The 14,872-nt window shown below is 42.8% G+C and overlaps 1 protein-coding gene across 1 annotated transcript; it reads right to left on the minus strand.

The window, feature by feature from the left end:
- Positions 1–1,274: 1,274 nt before the first annotated feature.
- TERF2 (telomeric repeat binding factor 2) lies at positions 1,275–13,783 on the minus strand. Its single transcript, XM_063438391.1, has 10 exons — positions 13,578–13,783; positions 12,407–12,502; positions 11,501–11,631; positions 10,988–11,074; positions 9,687–9,833; positions 9,364–9,485; positions 4,471–4,821; positions 3,501–3,580; positions 3,097–3,158; positions 1,275–2,127 (listed from the first exon to the last, which is right to left on the minus strand). The coding sequence occupies exons 1-10, from the start codon at positions 13,732–13,734 to the stop codon at positions 1,966–1,968; spliced, it is 1,395 nt and encodes a 464-aa protein (XP_063294461.1). The 5' UTR covers positions 13,735–13,783; the 3' UTR covers positions 1,275–1,965.
- Positions 13,784–14,872: the final 1,089 nt, after the last annotated feature.

The following is a 14,872-nucleotide window of genomic DNA, read 5'->3' on the forward strand; positions in this document are numbered from 1 at the left end:
TGGAGATGCTGAAACGAAATCTGAAATCTATTTGGCTGCTGGGAATTAGCACAAACTTCTAACATTTTACCCCTTAATAGCAGATACGTGACATTTCACAAAGCGTGCAGCAATTCTCAACAAAAGAAAAATGAACTTTGTGAGCGTTTGAAATAAACAATAAATGTAACAACTTTTTATTTACATCCGACAGAACATCACAGCACAAACAATGGGTTGTACTGGGGGTGTGGGGGGCAGATGAGAAGAACAAATATGTATGTTTACATAAAAGAAAGTTTAGTTTATTTTATTCCCCTACTACAGACTACGACTACATCCTCCACACAAAATTACTTACAAGGAAAAAAATGAATGAAATAAATCAGAGAATGTACTGTTAATACAATAAAAAAGGGATCATTGTTTATACTGAGCATAACAGCAAAACAAATAAATAAAAAATAAAAAAGTTAACCAAATTTCTCAGAGCCAGGTGTAAGTCTTAATACCAACAATATATCTGATGTCCAAGAATAATCGAATGTGTCCAGAAAACGAATGTGATGTCTGCCATGTGGGACCTTTGTGATGCAACGTATTGGATCCCTCCAGTATGCGGGGGTTGGCCCTGCTGTTACCGACACACAAATCACACAATACACTGCCAGCTGCGATAGTGGCAAAGCACTAAAGGACTGTTCGTTCTGCATCTGCTAGGGCTCTCTGTATTGGCCACCGTGCTGTAATGAACAAGCACAGCAATGCTCTGCAATTTCCAGCATTAGTAAGAGAATGGACATGAGCCAACAGAAGCGTACACCCAATACAAACATGCCCTGTAACATGATAATCTTTATACACACTTTATGAATGAACAGAGGAGGCTTCATGGGAACACAATGGCCATCACTTTATACCTCTCCAGTTTCCAGAATACCTCCATATGGAATGATTGCTACTTATCTTTCTCCAGCGCCGGTGACCTCTTCTCCTCCTGCCGACATCAGCTCAGAACGTGCATGCGCGGCAAGAGCAAAAAAAAAAAAAAAATTGTCACAGATTTAATTTTTTTTTTTAATTACACAACATCCAGTTACGAACACTGCTTTCCTTCCAACTGTAAACGTCATATATAGTTAAAACATTCAGAAACGCACAACAGATTAAACCACACTAACAGGATGGAGTGGCAAAGAGCACATTCAGATCTATAACCAGAAAACTTGCTATCTGGAAAATTCTCTGAAATAAAAAGGAAAACGATCCAGATGTAATCCAGAGATCTCAATGGGAAGGATTCAATTTACGCTATAAAAAGCAATATACTTACTCAGAAAGGGGAACAAGCTAACAGCAGATTAGCAATGGAGTCAATAGAACGTCATGGGTCAACAGTAAATGCTTTTTTTATTTTATAAAACTGCTAAAACAAAAAAAAAACACACAAAGCTGTGTAAAATGAAATGGGTCCCCTTCAAAAATTCGAACGATACAGAGAGGAAAAAAAAAAAAAAAATATTCAACCAAAATCATGCACCGCCAGACTGTGCCACTGATGAAGTCTAGCTTTTGCGTTAACATATATACAAGGTGCCATAATATAGACAACATACTCTTGATCTATACATAGTAGGAGTTCTTCTGTACAAGATACATTTATTTTTTCTTGTTGCACACAAGAGTCAAAGTTTATGAACGCGGGATCTCAATAGGAGCAACTGAGCTCAACAATGAATTCCATATAAAATGAAACCTGTTAGAAAGGCATTTAGCCACTCTGTTAGAGAACACTTCATGGCCATTGTGCACCGTAAAACTAGCTGTGTGTCCAGCACACAAAGAATCCTTGCACACTCGCATGACCACAATGAAACCACATAATCTTCTCAACAGCAACTACTAGGAAACGCGTTGCTCTTCAGAATAAAAAAAAAAAAAAAAAAGGTAGTTTACCACAAGTAAACCGCAGCTAAAATGTACAGATTACTCATGAATTCTCTGCCTTTTCATAGTCCTCCATCGGTCCTTTATCATGACACCAGTGCGGTTCTCAAAAGGGAACATCTCCAAGATAGCCTTCCAATTCCCTTCTCCGTATCGCCGTACGCCCATCCTGATCCAATCAGTTTCCTCTTCTGTCCATTTCTGCAGCATGAGAAAGAAAGTGCTATTATATCTTTGTCTCTGTATTCCTATCAGACCAGCCAACACAAAGTAACAACTGGCATTAGGTGAAGAAAAAGCCAAATATTTACTCCAAGCAGCATGAGCACTTAATTAATCTGAAATTGAATGGTGCCTGGGGTCTGTATGTGCCACGTTTGGTTAATCTCCGTATGAGTAGTGTTACAAAAATGACTGACGGAGTTCCAAGCAGCTAGTGTTAATTCTGTGCACAACTGGCGCCTCATGCTAGGTAGCCAACAGAGACATGGGCCCTGGTCCTCCTCTCAGCATGATGTCACCCCACCTCATCGGAAGAGGGAGATTAGCAGAGGATGATCGGGCTGAAAGTGCTAGAACCGAGGATTATTTTAGCTTTTTATTTCACTTTTTGGCAGGTAGGACTAGGCTGGGGTTACTGGAACAAAAATTAGGCTTTTCAGAAAAAGACTAGTTTTTGGTTGGAGTAACTTTTTAAGAAGTAGTCATGTAATTTTTTTGTGGTCTGACAGCCAAGCAGCAGAGTTTAAGGTTTTATTTTTTTGGCTGCGTGGAATGCCGGCTCAGTTACCCAAATTATCAACGAAATGCGCTTCAGGAAACTCTTGTTCAAGTCATTTTATTTTCCGTGGAAATACATCAAAAATCAACAATCAAGTTTCATGTTGCACTGTTAGCTGGTCAGAGAGGGGTTTCTTAAACCCCAAATAGGAGAGTCAGACCTTTCACACAACACAACAGTGGCATGATCGGCCTCTTCCTCTCATTTAATGCAAATCAAGAAGATTTAGAATTAGAGGAATGACTTCCATTGCTCCCCAAATCAGGTTTACTTGATAACATTGTTATATTTCGATTTGGTCTACTCAATATTTCTAACATTTTGCCATTGACTTCTGTAGAGTATCTTGTCTTAAAATATACACATTTTCCAAAGATAAATAAAAGTACCTGTTTCTTGATGTGGCGCGCTGATGCATTTGATGTTTTTGAGGTCTTTGAAGATACTGGTTCTAAAGTTAGAGGGAAGAAAATATACAAACGGTGTCATACACACGCTTCAAGTTTCACCACATCATTCAAAGCACCTGTATGTACCAAGTCAAAAATAAAATATAAAAACCTCTCGCTCTCTGCCCTCACATAACCTCGGATTTAAAAGTAAAAATCACAGTGAAATTATGGGGCCATCCCTTCACTTTGCTGTGATCAATGCCCATCTTTTTACGGAACTACATAGATCATTCCTGGGATTCCTCTGCATGCGTGCTCTTCCATGCATTTTATTGGAAATTTAGCTCTGCACATACATAATAACAGTTACCCAGATGTCAAAACAATACGATGGAACTTACTCTTCTTTCGGAACAATTCCTCTTCCTCGCTCCAGCTGTCCTGCCATTCAACCACATTAGAGTCGTTCAAAAAACATTTCCTGAAAATTGGTGTAAAAACGGCAAGGAAGTTATCAGAAAATGGAGATTCATGGCCTCCCTGGTAAACGGACTTTATAGTTAAATACGGAATGTCAGTTTTCAGCATCTACCAAAAATGGAATTCTTTTCTTTCAACATAAAGAAACACAATTTGAAACAAGGAACACAAACGAATACCCCTAAATGGATAGGAGTTTGGGAAATGATCACTGAGAAAGACAGACCAGGCAGTGTCAGACAGCCATTGAAAATACCAATAAGGTATAATCATACATAAAAGGGGCATCAATTTATGGTGAGAACAGTATAATGTTGCCCTTTTATAAGCCAATAGGAATAATCCTACCTTGAACATGTGGTGCAATATTTAAGGGACCTTTTCAGCTCATTGAAGTGGCCTGGATGCATATCCCCAGATCCCCCGAGCCTCCAAACATAATTATTGCAGTGTTTAAATTAACTCCACCTCTAGTGGCTGTCTACCAGGGACATCGAGCGTCACCCAGAACCCCACAGTAAAAGCATTGCAGAATGTTTTCCTATGCACATGCGCATTAGGTCTCCCCCGCCAGCTGACATGCACCACCAAGGGGAAAAGAGGAAGTACAAAGGCTACAAAATGAAGAGGAATGGGAGCTTTCAGTAAGGAAAAACCGTATAGTAAAAAAATAAATATATAGATTTTACAAAGATGTCTCAAAGGAGATATGAGAACACTATACAAATAGAGGTCTGCACGATGTGCTCTCTGGTAACCTGTTGTGATACAGGAGGAGAACCGACTTCTATGATATGGAATGTTTTCCACCATTGGAAATGGAATCAGAGTTGGAGTTTTGCCTTCTTTGGGACCAACAGAATAAACAGACAGCATAGTGCAAGTACTTACGATTTCATGTTTTTGCGTGCTTGCATTTTCCCCCTTTGGGGGATTTTAGAGGGGGATTTGTTCTCTTTGCTCGTTGTGTTGGAGGAATCCATGAGATCTTGTTCGTTATCACACTGACTGTCCTGCTCCATGACGAGTTGTTTTACAGTTACCGAATGTGGAAGCGACTCGGAACTCCCTGGCTCTTCCGAGTTGGCACGCCTGTCCAGGAGCTCTTTACCGGGCTGCCACAGACAGTCTGTCTCACAGAGATTGTCAAACACAGCATCAGGGTTTTCATCTTTACTGAGAAGCTTGAACTCCGCTCTGATTGCAGACAGGCTGAAGATAGGACCAGTGTCTATTGCTGACCTAAAATATCAACCAAACATTCCCGGATCAAAAGGCTGCAGGACATGGCTCCTGGTTTGCAGCATGAGAGGCCACAATGAAAATTATTCTACATAAGCAATACAATACAAGATACACAATTTGGCTAAACGTGTGCAGACAATCCCCTGGCTACTAAAGACACCCCCCCAGCCCTTGACTCTTCTACTTGGGGTCACCTGCGGTAGAAGAGTCAGAACAATGCAAGAGGGACCTGTGTGAAACGCTTGAAGGAGGGGAGGACATACAGGAGGCAGCTGCCAAGGTTTCTGTATGTGTGACTTCACAGGAACAGACGTTTAAGGGGGAGGGAGAGAGAGAGAGAGAGAGAGAGAGGCAAATCAGGAAGTCACAGGACTATTGAAATAAGCACTTTTTGTAAAATGGGAAGAGAGGAACAAAAACAAACACACACACTGCTTTAGATGTCTGGAGTGTCCAAGAAACCCTGTAACTATCAGTCAGGGAATTTACCCCTCCACTGGCTGGTACGACTAGGATCTACATCCATCCTCTGTAATAACATCCCAGTAATCTGTATGGTATACTCTGCTTCTCAGCCCCCGACTATCAAAACTACAAATACCACTCAATGCCCCAGAGGGCTACAAGTCACCTGCTCGCACTCTATAGAGGAGTCACAACACACACAACTCCCTCACCTGTGCCACAAAACCGGTTACATTGTGAAGTGTTGCAGAAAAATGTAGCATTTCACTTCATAGAATTTGCTGCAAAACTAGTTGGATAAACCGGGGAGGAGGGGGGGGATTGTTAGCCGAGCACCAGGCAAGTTGTGTTCATGAGGAGCTCCATCTCAGACCGAGCACAGTTGCTAAAAATTCACGTTTCAAGCTCCAAAAGACATTGGATAAAACGTCTTCCACCAGAGACAAGAATGGGTCGCAAGCATTAGAACAAAACAAACTTCGCCCTCTAGAGACCCAAGGCTGACTGATATTAGGCTTTCCTTTCCGAGGGGGAGAGAAGAGAGACTTCTCACCTGAAATTAATGAATTCAAACAGGATGAGTCCTGTCTGGAAGTCAGACCGCATGGGTTTACTTCAGGGAGATCATGCCAAACTAATCTTATTGATTTTTTTGATTGGGTAACTAAAATAATAGATCAGGGTGGTGCAGTAGACATTGCTTACCTAGATTTCAGTAAGGCTTTTGACACTGTTGCACATAGAAGGCTTATCAATAAACTGCTATCTTTGAGTTTGGATTCCAATATTGTTGAATGGGTAAGGCAGTGGCTGAGTGACAGGCAACAGAGGGTTGTAGTCAATGGAGTATATTCGAAGCTTGGGCTTGTCACCAGTGGGGTACCTCAGGGATCTGTACTTGGACCCATTCTCTTTAATATTTTTATTAGTGATATTGCAGAAGGTCTTGATGGTAAGGTATGTCTTTTTGCAGATGATACTAAGATATGTAACAGGGTTGATGTTCCAGGAGGGATAAGCCAAATGGCAAATGATTTAGGTAAACTAGAAAAAATGGTCAGAGTTGTGGCAACTGACATTTAATGTGGATAAGTGAAAGATAATGCATCTTGGACGTAAAAACCTCAGGGCAGAGTACAGAATCTGAGGAAAGGGATTTAGGGGTGATTATTTCTGATGACTTAAAAGGTAGGCAGACAATGTAACAGAGCAGCAGGAAATGCTAGCAGAATGCTTGGTTGTTTACGGAGAGGTATTAGCAGTAGAAAGAGGGAAGTGCTCATGCCATTGTACAGAACACTGGTGAGACCTCACTTGGAGTACTGTACGCAGTACTGGAGACCGTATCTCCAGAAGGATATTGATACCTTAGAGAGAGTTCAGAGAAGGGCTACTAAACTGGTTCATGGATTGCAGGATAAAACTTACCAGGAAAGGTTAAAGGATCTTAACAGGTATAGCTTGGAGGAAAGACGAGACAGGGGGGATATGATAGAAACATTTAAATACATAAAGGGAATCAACACAGTAAAGGAGGAGACTATATTTAAACGAAGAAAAACTACCACAACAAGAGGACATAGTCTTAAATTAGAGGGGCAAAGGTTTAAAAATAATATCAGGAACCTCAGTAGATCGACGCTGCAATGGCGAGCATCCATGAAAGAGGTGACACAACCCAATTGCAGGGATCCTATATGGGTGGGGCTCACGGTGGAACAGGATGGGCAATAAATTGTGTCACAGGCAGACTCTTTCCTAAAGTCTTTGGGACTTACAATTACCACTGCCTCAAAGAGCATAGCTGGGACGTAGATAACGTGGCGGTCTGTACACCTACTGGTTCTACGGCTCAGGGATGAGGCAACAACAGAGACATATATGTACCCATTTTCCTGTGTTATCTACATCATTGTTTTAATCATTCTCAGTTGAAGCAGTTTTCTTTCATTTTAATCGCTCCGCTGCTCAGTTACTTATAAGCCCTCACCGACTACTCTGAGCTTATTAGCCTTAATACGTGTGGCTATTACAGCAACTTACCCACCATCCCCTCCTCCTCCCCAGGCTCCGGGGTGATGGAGCTTACTAACACGAACTGTAAGTTGGGTCACCTATCGACACTACAGCCTGAACCGTACTTATGTCAGATAAGCTTTAAATGCACATACTTAATGTGATTCTACGGTTACATTTATATGTGACGATAACTGTAATGCATTGTCCTGTTTTCTTGTACAGAAAACAAAAAAGTGCAATTTTTCCTGTATTAGAATGCAACAGAAATTGCTCCTCTTATCGTAAAATGCAATATCTATATACTGTACTACTGCACAAAAAAAGAATAATATCAGGAAGTATGACTTTACTGAGAGGGTAGTGGATGCATGGAGTAAGCCTTCCAGCTGAAGTGGCAGAGGTTAACACAGTGAGGGAGTTTAAGCATGCGTGGGATAGGCATAAGGATATCCTAACTATAAGATAAGGCCAGGGACTAATGAAAGTATTTCAAAAATTGGGCAGACTAGATAGGCTGAATGGTTCTTATCTGCCGAACATTCTATGTTTCAAGGAGACTCAAACTGAGATGGGGGCCCTCCGCCAGCAAATTAGGGAGGTGGAGACCAGAAAAAAGAGGGTTAGATCCTAAACACCCAGAGTCAGGTGGACAATGTATCCCATCAAGACCAGAAGCTTTCTAAGACAGTGTGCACATTGGAATCCAGGCACAGCGAAAACAAAAACAAACAAACAAAAAAAAAACATCCACATTAGAGGCATTCCCGAGACGATCGGTGGTGGCACCTTGCTACCAACCTCCACAGGCCTTAAAGGTAAAGCCAAACAAGCTATACCACTCTCAGCATTCAGAGTCCGCAAAGCTGCTACTGCCCAACCAGAGGCACAATAGTAGTCACCAGAGATGTATCCAGCAGAGCAGCAATCATGAATCGTTCTACAGAACTTGGCAACATCCAGTTTGAAGCCATTGCGGTGGCAATCTACAGTGACATACCGTTGGCTGTCCTGCTTGAAAAAAGGCAATTTGCCCCAACCGCTAGGCAACTGAGGGAATCAGCGATCAAGTATTGATGGGGAGAGGATGGCTCCTTGATTGTCCCACAGGGGGGCAGCACATGGTCTTTATCCTCATCTGGATAAAAGATGGGAGCTAGATTAGCCACTGTTGTACCTACCTGTTGCAATCTAGAAGAGTAGCAGAGATGTATTTGATATAATTTTTTGTTGTGCTAAGCATTATTTTTCTGTTCCTTTTCATGTTTTCTAATGTTTGAGTACAGTAGACAAAATACCACTACGAACATGACATACTTGTGCTATTTTATACGTTAGTCGTTACCCATGCATAAAATCTAATAACGCAGAAATTATGACCCATGGCGCACATGTATATTTTCTCTGTCACTGTATGATATACTCTTACACTGTACCAGATGCATCGAGAGCAAAGCTGCCCAACAGGTAGATTCACAGATGTTGTAGAACTACAACTCCCATGATGCTTTGTCATTCTAAAATCAGTCTTCCCCAAACTCTGGCCCACCAGATGTTGCTGAACTACAACACCCATGATTCTCAGCCTATTTCATTCATAGGCAAGAGATTTGAGCCTATCCTATCTAGGGCTCTGTGACATGTGAGTGGACAATTCATATATTTACTTTCAGATACAAACCCACTATACGGATTTACACTATTGTTCTCTCCTGTCCATATATTTATATGAATTGGATGTAGCATAAAAGTTACCATAAGGGTAGGACCAGACGACCCTTGGATAGGGTAGGTGTCCAATCCATGTATTCAACGCTCCACTCTTGAGGTGAATTGCTTTTGGCTGTTTTCCTGTTTTTTGGGGTTACATATTTAAGGTGGGTGTGAGGGATCCCCACTAGGGTGTTGTAGCGTCACTTTACCTAATATTACCCAATATCTAAGTGCCTGTATTATCCAGTTTTTTGTGTAATTTTCTGAGAATCATGGGAGTTGTAGTTCTACAACATCTGGGGATCTACCTGTTGGGAAGCCCTGATCTGGAGTGTGTAAACTCACCGCGGTGTCTGCGGAGTCTTGGGGGGATCCGTCTGAGGAGGGGATTCCACTTGCTCACTCTGTCTAACTGGAGACTGGGGTTCTTTTGATAAGCTGAGAGACTCCCTGTCCTTCAGAGCAACCTGAAAACCAGACACAGGTTAAACACAAACAAAAACCAAAGCGGACATAAACCTCAGAGAATAAAGCCAACATCGACAAGATGTGGTGCATCCTAGCTAAGCGAAGAGCATAATAAAGCACACTGTCAAATATTCCTCAGATTTACCCCACTGAAGCAGCAAAGCAGGATCCCCACAACATGAGGTTTACAAAAACCTTACACTCAACAGGAAAGGCACAGAGTCATCAATAAAGCGCTCAAACAGATGGTAGATCTTTTGCTTGATTGGAACCAAGGAAAAGCTTTCGACCAGTGGATGACTGAGATTCTTGTTCTTGATAATTTCTAGGAGCTCTGCTTTCAGCTTCTGAAAGACACAAAACAGAGAACAATGACAAACGTGCATGTGGTGCAGAGAACGGGAAAAACGGAGGCTATGTCTAGAGAGATCCTAAACCAAATCCACTAAAAGTAGAACACTGAATCTGTTTCCATGGCAACTGTTCCATTTGGAGAGCAAGAAGCAGGAACATTATTTGGTTTCCATGTGCACTGCCTCTAGAACAATCAGGAAGGACATTCCATCAGTTTCGATGGGGATTGGGTCATGCTCAACAATTTTGCCAGTTTTGATGCAAGCAAACATATGAATAAAAGAAAAACCTTTATGCACTATTGACGTAACACAACAAATAGCGAGTGTGTGAAAGCAGGACCTGCGCGCGTGTGTGTGTGTGTGTGTGTGTGTGTGTGAAAAAACAGAGTGGTAAACCGCGCCACAGAAGAATTAAAAGTGGTGAAAATATGAAAATGATATATACATACAGGATATTCCAACAATATGGAGGTGTATATAAACCTTGAGAAAATACAAATATAAAACAATGATAGTGCAATATGTCAATTAAATGGCTTATAAATAAAATATAGGGTGAACCAGTAAAAAGGCTAACTCACACTTTGCAGAGCTACTGAGAGCTCTGCCGTATAGCGCCTGGACGGTGTGTGTGTGTGTGTGTATATATATATATATATATATATATATATATATATATATACACACACACATACATATACACCGAAATGAAACGTTAAACCAAACATGTGAAGCAGAGGCTGAAGCCTTCTGAATGAACGCTACTTGGGTAATAAATCTCAGTTTAGTGAAAAACACGCACCGCAACAACGACCTTCAATCGTATCCAATATTAACCCCTTGCACGTCAGATCGCAAGACCATTAATATTTGAAATGGACTGGCAGGGAATCATGGGCAGCTAGTGGAAGTCTATAGAATACCTAAATCAGGGTTTAAAATAAATTTACACTTGCCCACTAGAAATTCACCCACAAAGTATGCCATGATTACTGTAGGCTTGCGATGGAGAGTAATATTTACAGATATCTAGTAGCCTAGGACTGGAAATCTCAAGCCCTGACGATATTACAGTAGGTTTCCTGTCGAGCAAGCATCCATGTAGAGACTGGCAGCTCTTAATGAAAAGTAAAGGTTGGGCTCACCTTCATGGCCAAGTGGTTTGAGATGTACTTCCGAATAATTCTGCTGGCTTTATCAAACTGGCTCTTTTTAATGCACACAATAACAGCCTGAGGGCAGACAGAATATACATGTTAGACATCCCTGGGAAAGAAAGTTCTATGTAAACTCAGAAGGGCTTTCTGGAAGTTGTAGTTCACTGATTGGGTTTTACTTACAGAAAATGTAATTTGAACTACAACTCCCAGAAGCCGTGCTTCCTGGAAGATATAGACACCTTATTGAACACTACAAGTTAGTGGGTGGGATCGATAAGTAGCTGTATGCATGTGTAGTAAGAAGGGAGTATTTAAGAATGCAGAAGGTACGGTTAACATTATTAATACAGCATACTGAGATTTGTCACGTTATGAACCTGTCAAAAATACAGCAAACTTCCCAATACAAATACATTTCACCCCCCCCCCCCCTTTTTTAAGTCTACCCCATTAGATAAACCAGGTTGGAAGAATGATAGTTTAAGACACAATACTCACAGCCTCTTTAACCATTTGCTTGCAGGATCTGAGCAAATCTGCATTGAGAGGGAACTCGCTTTGAATCGTATCGAGAATGCTGACTGCAGATTCCAAAGGGGTTTCAATGCAGTTTGATTCAAACTGGCAATCTAAGACGAAATGGCTGGTTACATTTCAGTCACAGACTAGGTATAGCACGTAATCAGTGCTTGGGTACATCCGTTAATGGAATATTACAAGGACGTAAAGTACCTTAACAGCTGTACCGCATTTATTCTTCACATAAGCACGGGCAGCCGCCTGTTTGGGTTTCGAAAGGAACGAGTGCATTGAGAATTTAATAATGTTGGAAAATATAAAATAATAAATCAAATAGAAAAAAGAAAAAAGGGGGGGGGGGGGGGGAATAAAACAGGCTGCACTTACTCCTAGAGGGTAGTTTGTTACCCTGACAATTGCTGCAACTGATTGGCTGATCGCAGACATGCTCCATGAAATATAACCATTTCAGTCCGTGAACAGCAGGACAACTTACCTGTTTACCAGGTGCCCATCGCCTCCTTTTGTGCAGCTAAAAACCTTGTTGCACTGAGCTAGCCAGGTGGCACAGCAGGGATAACCTGAGAGGACTGGTACCTGGCTGACCCCAGGTATATTGTCACACTATTTACAAATTGACTACCCTGGGAGTGCACCAGGGACTATATACTCCGGAGCAGGATGTAGTCGCTATGGTGCTTGGAGTGATCCAATAAAATAAAAACACAGACCCACAACGCTTCTTTATTATCCCCAAACTAGACTTTTTAATGCAGTAGACAGATCATTTTCACCAAAACGTATGTTGCTACAGAGAACTGCAATCCTGGTTTTATTAGACCAACACATTTTGATATATGGGCAATGACATAACAGGACACCAACCTGGATCCTCCCCTTCTTCAATCCGAGAAATGCACTGCATTATACGGAGTTTGTGTGAATTCCTTAGATTACGTTCTAAAGGTCGCTGAATTAAAAACTGTAACAAAAAAATATAGGTCAGTAATTTGAACTGGTTCAAAATGTACATTTTAATGCTGCTGGCTTCATAATGCACAACTGGTACAATCATACCTCACTAATATGGTGGGTTAAGTTTCAGTAGAGTAGAGATATTCACATGCTTTTCATTATTATTATATTAATTTGCAAGTGCATAAAAATACCTCAAAGTGGATCAGGGGTCTTTGCGGGATGCAGGGCTGAGCCCTACTTACCGCACCCCCATCACTGAGCACCATACACCCTCCCCCCCCCCCATATCACTGAGCACCATACACCCTCCCCCCCCCCATATCACTGAGCACCATACACCCCCCCCCATATCACTGAGCACCATACACCCCCCCCCATATCACTGAGCACCATACACCCCCCCCCCATATCACTGAGCACCATACACCCCCCCCCATATCACTGAGCACCATACACCCCCCCCCATATCACTGAGCACCATACACCCCCCCCCATATCACTGAGCACCATACACCCCCCCCCATATCACTGAGCACCATACACCCCCCCCATATCACTGAGCACCATACACCCCCCCCCCATATCACTGAGCACCATACACCCCCCCCCCATATCACTGAGCACCATACACCCCCCCCCATATCACTGAGCACCATACACCCCCCCCCCATATCACTGAGCACCATACACCCCCCCCCATATCACTGAGCACCATACACCCCCCCCCATATCACTGAGCACCATACACCCCCCCATATCACTGAGCACCATACACCCCCCCCATATCACTGAGCACCATACACCCCCCCCCATATCACTGAGCACCATACACCCCCCCATCACTGAGCCCCATACACCCCCCCCCTATCACTGAGCCCCCCCCCCTATCACTGAGCCCCCCCCCCTATCACTGAGCCCCCCCCCCCTATCACTGAGCCCCATACACCCCCCCTTTCACTGAGCCCCATACACCCCCCCTTTCACTGAGCCCCATACACCCCCCCATCACTGAGCCCCATACACCCCCCATCACTGAGCCCCCCCCATCACTGAGCCCCCCCCATTCCCCGGTGATCACCTGACACAATGTCCCGGATCTCGGAGAAGTCATCATGTCGGTGGTTCCTGAAGGCCTCTATGGCGCAGTGGAAGTAATAATCCAGGGTCCATTGGTTTATGGTCAGCTCAACCCTGCCAGCCTCCCCGGGGCCGGGCTCCGCGCTGACACCAGCCATCTCTCAGGCAGATAGCAGCAGCGCGGCGCCAGCTCTGACACACTTCCGGCCATGACGTCACGCGCTCTGTACGGCTCCGGCCGCCATGTTTGGAAGGTCGGAAAAAGAAATGTATACCCCCTAACTTTAATACACTCTAGTAATATAATATCGTTTGTTCCATTAAATTAGGGTTATATTTACATTTTTACATTGATTATGATTCCCTGTGTTCTATTCAATCTTTATATTGATACCTTGGAAAAATATCACAACAATATATTGAAGTAGGCTAAAGAAAATCACTGTTTGCTCATTGCGGAGATTAACAGGAGAATTATCAATGGTACGCCACGGTAGCCGTAATGACGTGTGTTTGGCTTAAAACTTCCAATCCCCTAACACCGCCGGTTAGTGAAATAATTGCAGGCTGCTGTCATTTTACACATAGCTCGTTTTACTATGTGCAGCTAGGGCTGCGCCACAGCCTACGCATGCGCAATCTGCCACGTGCAAAACTTGCACAAAATGAACACTGATTCCGTACTGACGGCTCGGACTGGCGGGCTCACACATGTAGCGATTTTTACGAATAGCTGCAGTTCTAAGCCAGTCGCAGAGATCTGAGAGATGGCTCGGGGTGCTATGTGCACCAGCAACTTTGCAATAATAATAATAATAATACATAGTGGGTGATTCATAAAAAGTGGCGCAGCTGTTTTCACTCCACAATTGTTTTTGCATTTTCTGTTTGTACTGAAATTTTACTTCATCTGCTGTTTGCACCCTTCCCGACAGTTGCATCCTGCACCTTTTTTGTCACCATAACAACTTCATCGAAATGTTTGGAAAGTTCCTTATTCCCAGTAAATAGTCAAACTGTTTCAGAACAACTTGACAACTTAGCAGGGGTCTGCCAGACACTATTGCAGCCCTTCCCCCCCCCCCCCCCCGAGCAGTTAGCTCCTTGAAGAAGCTTCTGTTAGCTCCACTGAGCTAAGACCTGCCATGAAAGCTGATAACTCTCCATGAACTGCCAGGCTTAGCTGAGTGACAATGCTTCCAGGTGTAGGGGGCTTGTCAATACGTTATTACGTAGTTTGACTATTTACTGTGAGAGTATCACGGTCATCCAGACACCATAACCACTACAGTGGGC

Source organism: Pelobates fuscus, chromosome 12, assembly GCF_036172605.1.
Source record: "Pelobates fuscus isolate aPelFus1 chromosome 12, aPelFus1.pri, whole genome shotgun sequence".
NCBI classification, from domain to species: Eukaryota; Metazoa; Chordata; class Amphibia; order Anura; family Pelobatidae; genus Pelobates; species Pelobates fuscus.